Source organism: Ruditapes philippinarum, unplaced genomic scaffold, assembly GCF_026571515.1.
Source record: "Ruditapes philippinarum isolate M1 unplaced genomic scaffold, ASM2657151v2 ctg4200_1_1_1_1, whole genome shotgun sequence".
NCBI classification, from domain to species: Eukaryota; Metazoa; Mollusca; class Bivalvia; order Venerida; family Veneridae; genus Ruditapes; species Ruditapes philippinarum.
The window spans coordinates 169,839-182,305 of NW_026852693.1; the positions used below are offsets into that span (position 1 = coordinate 169,839).

At 32.3% G+C, this 12,467-nt stretch overlaps 2 protein-coding genes across 2 annotated transcripts in view; one reads left to right on the forward strand and one right to left on the reverse strand.

Moving 5' to 3' along the window:
- Positions 1-9,245, reverse strand: part of LOC132721248 (TBC1 domain family member 9B-like) — a 38,291-nt gene extending 29,046 nt beyond the window's left edge. Inside the window, exons 1-8 of the mRNA XM_060705524.1 lie at positions 9,121-9,245; positions 8,631-8,641; positions 6,691-6,794; positions 4,943-4,994; positions 2,635-2,712; positions 2,061-2,150; positions 1,114-1,331; positions 122-187 (exon numbers count right to left, since the gene is read on the reverse strand). Coding sequence (XP_060561507.1) covers positions 122-187; positions 1,114-1,331; positions 2,061-2,150; positions 2,635-2,712; positions 4,943-4,994; positions 6,691-6,794; positions 8,631-8,641; positions 9,121-9,164 — 663 coding nt within the window. The 5' untranslated portion in view covers positions 9,165-9,245. The remainder of the gene's footprint in view (positions 1-121; positions 188-1,113; positions 1,332-2,060; positions 2,151-2,634; positions 2,713-4,942; positions 4,995-6,690; positions 6,795-8,630; positions 8,642-9,120) is intronic.
- A 94-nt stretch (positions 9,246-9,339) lies between these two features.
- Positions 9,340-11,950, forward strand: LOC132721241 (uncharacterized). The gene is made up of 3 exons (XM_060705510.1): positions 9,340-9,476; positions 10,379-10,677; positions 11,642-11,950. The coding sequence occupies exons 2-3, from the start codon at positions 10,438-10,440 to the stop codon at positions 11,750-11,752; spliced, it is 351 nt and encodes a 116-aa protein (XP_060561493.1). The 5' UTR covers positions 9,340-9,476; positions 10,379-10,437; the 3' UTR covers positions 11,753-11,950.
- Positions 11,951-12,467: the final 517 nt, after the last annotated feature.

Genomic DNA, 12,467 nt, shown 5'->3' on the forward strand with positions numbered 1-12,467 from the left:
CAATGCCCCTGACTATATCATATTCACAGAAGTTAGGGGCTTCATATTCTAATTCAGCACCCTTAACTACTAATGCATTAACGTAAACTATGGTAATGAAAATATGTACAAGAAAACCTACCTCCCCCTCTCGTGTTGACACTTTTATACTTTCTGGTAGTAGCATATTGTTTCCTCTTTCTAATTTCTGGAAATATATGACAACAATCAATACCGTAAAATTCCTATTAAATGCCCATCTGGGGCTAATTATTTTCTGAGGGCGGGGAGGGGGTGGGGGGATGGTGGCGTTTAATTTAAACACAGTTTTTCCTTAATCCAAAATTCAGTGTAAATACATTTGGTGTTAAAAAATCAGTGTAAATACATTTGGTGTTAAACATGTTTTCATACTAACGTTAAAAAGTGTTAAAGTTTATATAATACATCAGTCTGAAAGATTTGATTAATATGCATTTACTCTTGAGTTCAGTGCTGTTGAGTAGATATTTTCCTTATAAAAAAACCTGGGGATTACTTTATTAAGGGAGGGGCATTTACTAGGAATTTTAAATTATGTCAAAGAAATACAAAGGACAGACTTGTCCCTCCTACAGCAGTCATTAACATGTCAAGATTTCACTTATAACCGTAATAAACAACCTTGTAGGTCAATCAAGCAAGTCCCTGAAAAATATACTGATTTCCATTTTCTTATAAAATCAATTATGAAACAAGAATTGAAACTAACAGAACCAACGTTTTTTTTCCAACGTTTTTAAGCTGGACAGTCAAACCATATGATTTTTAAAAGAGTTTAGTGCAATTTAAACAAAAGCTGTCCAAGGCAGCAAACACTCAAATATTCTCAATGCTTGACTTGGCAAAAAAAGGGGCATATAATCTGTTTAAAGGGTTTAACCCTCAGAGTTTATACTTTAGGTCTTATCATGTTTTAAAATTCACACAGAAACAAGTGTGTGAAGTTTCAACCCATTTTCTTTGGTAATTTTGAAGATACCAAATTGAACACAAAAACTTATCCGAAGTGTGACAGAAATGCAGATGCCAACACTGGGGTTAGAACAAAAGTTCTCCCTATTCTTCAAACAGGCGAGCTAAAAATGCACTTACTGTTATATCAGTCCACCTCATTATAACTTTAGCTTCTTTGCCCATCAAGAAGGAATAAAAGCACATGTGGTTTATACTAAGGTACATCCAGCCCTGGCGAGGCACCTTGCCCTTCCAGTAACTACATGAGTAATGGTTCACTAGTTTCTCCTCTTTTGGCATGTTGAATAACTTCATGAACTTTCTTGTGGCACTTTTAAAACTTTTCGTCTCTTCATCTGAAATTACAAGTCATTAACAGTAAACTCCAGGTCTTACTATGTAGTTATATTTATTAGAATTTCTGTGTTTTTAAAATGCAAATCTTTTTTAAATAAAATATTCTAATGAAGATACAATAATAATAACTGTTATACATTTACTAGGTACATTTTTTTTACGTCCCACCAACACAGTATAGGTCATATGCCAACTTTACAGCTTTACTGTTGGAGGAAGACCTCTGTGACCCTCTGTGAGACATTTCAGGCACAAACAGTCACCGTAGTAGAACCAACGGCATTCTGTAAGCTAGCTGGATAGCTTTCTCACATGAAAGAATCTGAAGAGGCTTGGAGGCTCAAGCCTACAAGTGGTTCAAAGTCAACAACCTTCACCACTCGGCCACAGACACCCCTCTGACTAGATACATACAATGTATTGTACACAAGAGATCAGCTCTTAAATTCACAATTATTCACAATTTTGAAATCGGCAACAAACAGCCCAGGCTGACTCTTATCAACAAAATACATCAATATAAGTACATCCAATGAGATAGGGCAGCAAATTTGATTTCATCTTACAATGTACATGTCCGTTTTTATCTGAAGAACTTCTTAACTTATCTGTATGGTATATATACGATATATAGTAAATTCTTGAAAATTTCCACTTTTTCATATAGACTGTGAAATTAAATGGACAATATGAACAATTGATTTCGGCGCCCCTGAGAGAGGTAATACCTTCTTTAATTGGGTCTACTTTGTTGGCCACCATACTCTCAATTTTACATTTGACAAATTCTGTAGCCTCATCATCTGTCTCAAATGCCCCTGCAACAAAACAACACAACAAAATATCACATACCTGACATTGTAAAAAACAAAACAAAATGGCAATGGGGGGTGTTAAAAGGCATGTGTATCGAGTAATGGGTTAATAGGAATAATCCCAAATTTTTTTAGAAGTTTGGTATGGACATTGCCAATCAGTGGCAAGTTGATGACCCCTGTTAATATGAGGTAATTATGTCAAAGGTCAAGCTAAAATGACAGTTTGTGTAATATTCTTGATAAATCAATATTTGAGAAGGAATATGCTTTATTTTTTAAAAATTTGATTGGATTACTATTATTATGTACCCGTATTACTATATTAATATAACATTTCACTTTTCTGAACTGTGCATATGAATGTGAATATGCCACTTTGATAGTAGAATGAAGTGGGAGCACACGTTTTCTATGGACACATTCATAGTTTATAGTTTATTTTGCCTTTTAAACCTTTGATTATCTTAACAAGAAACATTATTACCTAAAGTTTGCATCAAGTTGGACTCGATCCATTCCCAGTCTTTTGTGATATCTTTCTTGTTGTTAGCCATAGAAACCGCTGAAAGTAAATTGAAAACTGAAATGAGCCGCATCCGCGCAGTCTGATCAGGATCCATGCTGTTCCCTATCAGTTTCTCTACTTGTTATAGGGTTTGTAAGCTTTATTTGTCATCCAATGAAAACGCTTTATTTCTTAAAAATTATGTGCGTTAATTTTCATAGAAGAACAAAAGTCAATACTATATCAATTCCATTCACACTCACCTTCTATTTTTCATAGTGCTCAATATTAAATGGCCTCCGGATAAAAAGAGTCATTTATAGTGACGTAAAAAAGTGAACATTTATGAAGCCAAATAAAGCTTGCCACTAAGTATGTAAGTACTCATCCGTAGCTGTTCTACAGAAATTAGAAACATTCTCTCACTAGTCTCTATCATTCCCGTCGAAATTTTTAATTTCTGTTGAACACAATAACATAATTTATACATACAAGAAAATATCAAGTGGACTTGTTCAACAGGTGAAACAGTATTTCATTTGAGAAAATGTATTGTGATATATAACATACATGTACATGACATGTATGTTAATTTATAATCAATAAGTATGTATCTAATTATCAGTGTATTTACCCTCTGGCATTATTTAATGTACAACATTCATTTAATAGAAATAAGTACTATTCAGATAGGCAATTAACATAAAATATCAAATAATTGATCTGTTCAGTCCAAGGTTACAAATGGTTTACAAGGCAGTAAAATTGTTTACAAGTTAGTAAAACTGTTTACAAGTTAGTAAAACTGTTTTAAAGGCAGTAAATGAAATACTGTTTCAAAGCAGTGTTTTACTGTTTTCACTCAAAACAAAATTAGCATATAGAAAAAAGCAACAACAAAAAAGCTAGTCAGCTATTTATCAGGCAGTCAAATATAGTTTTCAAGGCAATTACTTACTGTTTTCAAGGCAGAACAATGAAATACTGTTTTCAAGGCAGTAAATTAAATATTGCTTTAAAGCAGTAAAACTGTTTTCAAGGGAGTAATTTGAATAAATACTGTTTTTAAGACAGGAATATTGTTTTTTTCAAGGCAGTAAATCAAATACTGTTTTCAAGGCAGTTAATTAAAAACTTTATACTGTTTTCAAGGCAGTTAAACTGTTTTCAAAGCTGTTTTCAAGAAGTAAAATAAATTCTGAGTTCAAGGTAGTACTTAAATAAATACTATTTGCAAGACAGTAATTCTGTTTACAAGGCAGCAAATTAAATACCGTTTTCGTGGCATCAATGGTTTTTATATGTTCTATTTATCATTTTTGTTTTTTTCAAAAGATCAATATGAATATACATTTTTTTTGCATATTCAAAGTTTGTATAATGTTGTATAACTCACATAGGCTTTTTATCCTTGATAGAATATGATTTCTTTCATTCTATAATACTTTTTTTACGCAAATTCTCTTCAAAATTTTTTTTCTTTTTTAAAACACATATCTGAGTTCTTGCATGATATATAACAAGGTTTTGATAAATAAAAAAATTTCATCGGAAAAAGTGAAGACACTTCAACATAGAATTACCTTATTATGTGGATATTTCTAGATGCAGGCTATGAGAAATAGATATAAGTAAAGCCAAGCCACTTCAAAAGAAACTTGCCTTATTGCATGGATATTTCTTGTTGAATTTGGAATTGTCTTTTTTATATACAGAATTTTTATATAAGGCCAACATTAAAAATATCATTGTTTCTCCTCCTGTGGCCTATGTCTAACTTGGTAGGTAGGTATTTAAACTCGATGTTGAACATACAGCTGAATTATATTGAATTATTTAGATTTTTGTTGTTGTTAATTTTGTTGTTGTTTTATTATTTTTTGTGGGGGGATTTCACATTGTACCAACACAATGAAAGTCATATGCAATTTTTCAAGCTTAACCTGTGCTGGAAGACCTCAGGAGACCCTCGTTGCATTTTTTCAGGCACAAACGGGCCAAAGAGAACAACAACCGACATTTCATCAGCTAAGTCAGGATGGCTTCCTCACATCAAAGAATCCAAACTCCTTGACAGTGAGGAACAAGTAGAATATGGATTTCAAAAAAGGAATTGTTTAGAATTATTTTTTTTGGCAATAATTTGTTTTGGATAGCAGAAACTTTTGTGGGTAGGTAGTAGGAGGGGAAACAAACAATTTTTTAATGTACATGTATGCCTAAAATATTAAAGTCTACAGTCTTATGTGACACTAGTGTTCAAATAATTTTAAAAATAAGTACTTACAGTAACTCAGCTCTGACTCAGGGGTCTGATGTAATATTCTATAGGGAGGTGTCTGAAATATAAAAAAAAAAGGAACTTACGGCAAAATCAGCAGTATTTTTTATACAAAATGTCCAAATGATTTTTTTCTACGAGTCGTGTTTATTTTTTAAGTCAATATATACTATAAAACTAAATACTATTAACGTAATTATTTATGGTATGACAGATCTTCCATTATAGACTAATTCACTTTAATTCTTATTAATACTGTTAAGATCAAATTGTGACTTTTAACTTAAATGCTGGATATATATATATAATACATATAAATATATAACATAAATAAATGTGCAGACTATTTTTTTTTATTATGTCACACACTACGGGAAATAAAATATAAAATATCAATATTTTCATTAGCCTCGCTGAATGATATTGTGAAAAGGTGAGGTTTAATAATTTTAAATAATTTTAAAGTTTAAATTGTCGGGCCCAATGACACTTAAATTTTAGGCAGGCAATGGGGTAAACATAAAATCTTCTTTAAAAGGCTTTTAAACCATTGGCTTTACCTGGCATATTTTATTCAGGATTTGGGACCAATTTGCAACCAGTGCTGGGGGACCAGAGAATCATCCACCCACATTCCTGCTGTCTGATATTAGTATAAAACACATTTCCATTTTTAGGGTGTCTTTTAAAAACCCTTGAAATGACTCTGACTGTTTTAAACCACAGGATTTTAACTGGAGGGGTCAAATTTTGTAAAAATCAATGGGGATTTTGAACTTGTAGTCAGTAAAATTAAGTCAAAATGCCCTCAGGAATTTCATGGCTAGTGAACACCCTGGCCTATTTTGTCAGTATTTATTTTGAAATTTTCCCAAACAATGATGAATGGTTTGGTCCATACTGTATAATGGAAAAGTTCATTTTAGATACATAGCATGGTGTAAAATAGATTCCTAACATTTAAAGAATTCTATCATCCCTTGTCCAGCATTTTCCAGTTTGAAAAGTAAATATTATCCATTTTCAATTATTTTTTTATCTTAGTCTAAAATGCAGCAAACTTATTTATTGTAAGTAATTATTGAAGACCCAGAAAATTTGTAGGTTTATTTATGTCAAAGAATCAATAAATCTACCATAAAGATTAATAAATACAAGAATTTTCAGTATCCATATATTAAGGTTAAAATGAAAATATTGCAGCCATTGATTTTTTGTTCATGTATATTTAATGTACTATAATAAATAATTCAATCTGCATTTAAAACAATAATCTCTGACTCAGCATCAAGCTGATTGTAGAGAACATCTGTTACTGTTAACATTGCTAGCTTAAATCAGAAAACAAAAGGTTTATTTCTAAACCTTATCACATTTTCAGCAAAAGTGGGCCAATATTTACACTCAATTTGAAGTTCAATTAACAAGCACAAATATATATCAGAAAAAATAATACAATGTTAACAAAGGAATGTCTTGTGGTGTGGACAAAAGAGGTCCAAAAATAGGAAAAACAATTTATTCCTGAACAATTTAGAAACAGACAGGTAAAAAATGGTAATTAAATACTGAAAATTTCCCATAAATTGCAAACGATAATTGTAAATTATTACTTGAATTTTAAATCTTTTTACTAATTTCTTACAATCTTAGTAAATTTTTCTCAAGTTCAATTTTCTTAAGATATTTTCTTTCATCTAGAGACATGTAACTTTGCAGCTTTTAACAAATTATTTTAGAACAGTTATCATTACCTTATTATCCACAACTGTGTCCCATGTACCAACAAGTAAACCAGCAATCCCTCCCTCCATAAGCCCTTCCTTTTCTCTGGGTAGACAAAATAAGGGGGGTTTTGCTCTTTTGGGTTTACTTTTCTTGTAATTTAAAATAAACAAAAATTAAAATTTCAATCTTTATTAAAAATTTAACAACTGCCTCAGAATTTTAACAACATATTAAACAACAGCTACTCAGAGATTTTTTTTTGGCTTATTTCATTGTCAATATTGGGTCATTATTCCCAATTGAAAATACAAAATATAGTCTATTATTTTCCCAATCCACAGGAAAAAATTCCTAAATCAAAGTTACAAAAATAAAAATATTGAATAACAAATTCTAAAATCTTTGAAAATAAGAAATTCTTCACTATTATGGTGCTTAAATGTTTGAAGATGCCACCCTAGACAGTGATTGTTTGAATTAAAATTTAAAAACCTTCCAAAGATCAAGAGGAGTGCTTAAAATGAAAAAATCTCAAACGATAATAAAGAAGAAACTCATAGTTAAATTAAAATTCATTTTTTTGTGAGATTGTTAACCGGATGTGTGAAAAGCGTTGCAACATGTTTCATTTCTGGGTCATTTTGCACAACAAAAATTAATATTCTGGAAAAACAGGATGACCTTAAAACTTTGCACATAATTCATAAATCCAGACCAACATCAAATGGTACAGTCAAATATTAGAAAAATATTTCCAGTCCCACTGCCATCAAGTCGAAAAACCTAAATGTGTCTCTTTTGGAAATTGTATCAAAAATTAATTATTAATACATGAGTTGATTAGACAATGTCGCATATTATACCATTTATGGCACCAATTTTCCCACTATATAGCTGTAATTCTACATAAGTTTATAATGGTGTACGTGTTTTTGTAGGTGAATTTTCTAAAAATTACTGGAACTACATGTACTCTAAAGTATGGATGCATATAACATTTAACCCTAAATCTGCTGACTGTGTAATGGATTTGTCCAGCTTTGAATTTGGAACAGTCCATTCAAAGAAAACCATGTGACAGTTGTAATGCAACCGTCCTAACACAATTTTGATTGCTTTTATAAAGTATTTGTTTGTTTGTTTGTTTCATTTTACGCCTTTTCCCAACAGTATTTCAGTCATATAGGCGGGAAGATTCCTAACCATCGTTCCTGGAGAGTTACACCAGTACTAGACTACCTTCTTCCGCGCTAAACTACCAAAGCATCTCCTGGGGATCGAACCCACGCCAGAGAGGTAACTGGATTAGAAGTCATTGACTCTAACCCCTCAACCACGGAGGCGGTTTTTATAAAGTAAATAGGCTTTTTTAAAGAATTATTAGTCATATTACTGATTATCTTACAAATTAAGAAAAACTTTTTGCTTGTATATGATATGTATAAAATTGTAAATATATCAATAAAAGTGATTACAGTGTACATAAACTCTAAAAAAAAATGACATGATATAGTATTTTGGAAAGGCATATGGTCTCCCCACACCAAAATACAAATAGATCAAATTGATAATGTCCAAAGAAGAGCAGCCTGATGGATCAAGCTAGATTATGGTCAGACCTCTAGCGTCACGCCTCACGGACATGCTTCACTCCTTAAGTCCTTTAAGTTTCAAAAACTGGAACTCAGAAGTATTAACTAAGATACTTAAAGGTTATCCCTTTTCTATATTAGATTCATCCTGGTCTGGTTGCTATCCCCATAAAAGAATATTTAACACCCCTCTCTCGAACACCACGCCATGGCCATCCCTTATGTTTTAGGTTATTCACAGCAACTTCAAACTATTATACATGTAAAGTCTCATTCTTTCCTAGGACGGTATACCACCTACCCTCTGCAGTTGCCTTAGTCTGCATTGAATATGTTTCACCCTATTTTCCAGCCCCAATTTTAACATTTTAAACATTCTTTTATCCTCTTTTTAAACAACTCTTTATAACTTTCTGGCGATTTTTGACGTGCAGAAAAGTCCACGTCCCCGCGAGGGCTTTGACATTAACAGAAGATAGGTAGATGTACATGTAGGTCCCCAAAAGAGGTTGACATAAATGGGACAGTAGCATAATTGCATAAGCCATATCACTTCAGCGGTAAGGCAATAAACTGATAAAAGGTGCTAAAACTACTTACTTAAGCTGTTAAGTACATATCACAACATTTATTAAAGCAACTAAAAGCAGTCATATATCACTGACTTGTACTTTGAAGATGAATCTTTATTTAAACCATAACAAATCAGTTATGTTTTGGAAATAATAGATCTACAGTACAGTAGTGTCAAAAATGGCAAATGTCATATTTGTTGGATTATTTACATTTTTAGACGTAAAAATATTTCATTCACTCGATTCAGGAGAGTAAATGGTTACATTGATTTCATAAAATAAATCTTACCATAATGCATTAGCCAAAAGAACTTCTTCAGGTTTGACCCACATTTTGAAAGCAGGATAAACACCAAAAATATTATGCTGACGGACTTCCGTACCACAGTGCGTCCACCATTTTGTTAAATCGAATCACGTGACAATTGTAACATAACAGTTTTAACGCAATTTTGATACTTTTTATTTGACAAAATAATCTGAATATTTGAAAATAATTACTGATTATCTTGTAAATTAGGAAAAATTTTGCTCATATCTATTAATCAATAAAAATGATTAGTACGGTGTACATAAATTCTAAAAATAGAAATCACGTGACACAATATTTGGAAGGGCATATGTCAAATTGAAAACGTGTTTATAGTAAAGTAAGGATACCTTTTCGCTCTTTATATGTTACGTACATCTTTTTACAAATTTAAGTTAATGCTGACACATGTGTAGAATCTACCTGTACAGTGACTTTTTCAAATATTTAATTTTAATCAATAAATCAAGACCTCAGGTACAATCATATATCACAGTACAGTACATATCAATTATCATGTCATGTACATCATGTATTTACAATAATTGAAAAGGAAGTCAGGCAATTTATGTATGTAACTTTAATGTTTAATGAGGGTCCATCAAGCGGCTTTAGCTGAGTACGGACCCTCGACATGTCACCTGTGAAAGGGCATGATATATTGAAGTATGAATTATTACCTGCAATTTCCACTAAGTAATTTTCAGCCAAAAGTAGGTCACTGTATGGCGGCCAATGTACAGCATTGTACAGTAACCTAAGATAATATGAAAAGGAGGTCGCTCTGAAAAGGGCTGTTGGTGCCAAGCAAACAGGGAAGGGCCTGTCTTTCTTGAAAGCCCTCAGCTCACGCACCTTGGAAGCATACGGTGACCTTCCTGGTCATCTCTGCCAACTCTGTAGAGCCACTCCCTTGGGCTTCAGTCAGGACATCAGTGCAGCTACACTCACACTACGCTGCCAGGTTCAAGTTCTAGGTATTTTTGGCCATCCCATGTTCTTCAAATCTTCTGCCGATGCCCTATGACTTGTGTGCACATTCTGAGGGGAAGTCAGGTGAATGTTATAAGAGATTAAATAGTTAAAAATAGATTTTCGATCAATGCAACAGTTTTTTTTCTTGTTCAAGAAACATCAGGAACATTTGATATAGATCAAAGGTAGCTGCATAATTCTTTCATTCATTTTTGTTGTAAAATTAACTACCGTAGTTTCTCATTTTTTTCTATTTTAACAGTAAACCCCTGCAAAGTGTATCTGGTGAAGTATTTAAAGTGAAGTTGATACCCTAAAACAATGGGAAACTCTGGATCAGGTTCAGCTGTCAATATGGATAGTCCTGAGGGGAAGTTGATTACATCAGAGATTCAGAGTAACTGTGTGGTGATATTTTCTAAAAGTTGGTGTTCTTACTGCAGTGCCTCGAAACAGTTGTGTCAGAAACTTGGAGTGGATGCACGAGTTATTGAACTAGATAAGAGACAAGATGGAGGTGATATACAGAATCTCCTAGGAGCAATGACTGGCGCATCAACGGTATGTGTCGGTCTTTATCATAATTATATATACAAGAATGATTATCATAATTCTATGTATGAATATGATTATTACAGCAGAGCATCAGCCATTACATCTTGAAGTTGCGCATTGTTTCTCTGAATCATTGTCACATGCAAGTGGAGGCGTGACTCATTTAGAGTAGGTAACGATCTTAGGACAGCTATTCGTGATGGTTCAAATTCATGTCAGGAGAAGCAATTTCTAACCTTATGCTCATTGCTTAGTACTGGTTGGTTCCAGGAACCAAATAACAGAGCGTGTCTGTAAGATTATAGCTTCCTACATAATTGAACTAAAATAAATTCTGTATAGAATAAATTTATTAATGCAGTACATGATTGTAATCTGTCGCAATTTTTGTCTGCCAAAAGTTGCATATTGGATCTTTGTCAGAAATATTAATTTTAGTCTTAGAAAAGAGTTATAAAAATGCTACAATTTTTAGCATGGCACTAATATTGTATTAAAGGGATGGTTCTATAATTGCTTAGCCTGTTGTTACTATAATATGGCTGAAAGAACTATCACTGCCATGGTGACAAAAGCATCATGTCATGTTGATACTTATAATCATGTGTAGTATAGCTTATACTAATTTATTATAGTTGGATTGTGTTAGAAGCTATAAGCTTAGTGGATCACTCTCGAATCAGTTTCTGGAACAAACCAGTACTAAGCAATGGGTGTAAAGTTTCTGGCTCATGGAAATAACAGCTTGTCTTCGATGGGGTTTGAACCCACGAGGCCAGCAATCCTAGTTTAAACCACACAACCACCCTGCCATTTATATTATATTTGTAATTACAAGATGTTGATTACTATAGTTTTAATGATTGAGTGCTGAGGATTGAATATTGCTTATTATTTAGCAAAAAAAAACAACACAAAACAAACAGGAAAAAGGCTGTACATCTATTATTCATTCACTTATATTTTCCAGGTTCCAAGAGTGTTTATTAATGGGAAATGTGTTGGTGGGAACTCAGAGTTTCAGCAGTTGAACAAATCTGGAAAATTGCCTGAACTGCTTGCAGAATGTGCCAGTACATAACAACCTGGGAGAATTTCACCTGGCATCTGTCCTAGATTGTTGTTTTTAAAAGATTTCTGTAGAAGATATAACTGGCTGTGAAGAGTTCAGAATTGAGGACTCTATATACATAATTTTAACTGGATGAACTTGATTTATTACAGTAATATTATGGAACTGTGAAATGTGTTGGTTTGCTAATCAAAACTTGCCTATCTACTCTTGCCTATCTACTCTTGTGTTCATATTATTGTAGATCATTTTTATTTGTCGTGTTGTTGTCGTGTAAAAACTTTATTGTAGCCCATTTTTCAAACCTATTTAAAGTTATCAGCATACAATTTTGGATATGACAAGGTGCTGTTTTTAGACAAGGGGGATAATTCTAAAAGTTTTTTTTTTTGAAGATTGTCCTTTTTTAGCTCAGAATTTTTGGAGAAAAAAAGATTATTAAAAAACCCAGTTACAACGACATTTAACGACTGTTCATGTTTTTTGTGTCATAAAAATCGAAAAACTTTTTAAAAAAGATTTTTTGCTGTAAATTAAACTGAAATAATGCAATTAAAAAAAAAAAAAAAAACAATTTTTAAAAGTTCGATGTATCGTGATATTTTTTTGCTTCAAAAAAAATCTAAATAAATACAAAAATAACACTTTTTTTGGAAAAAATTCGATATTAAAATAATACAACAAATTAAAAAATTACAAAAAAAGGTTAATTTTAGTTTTGAAG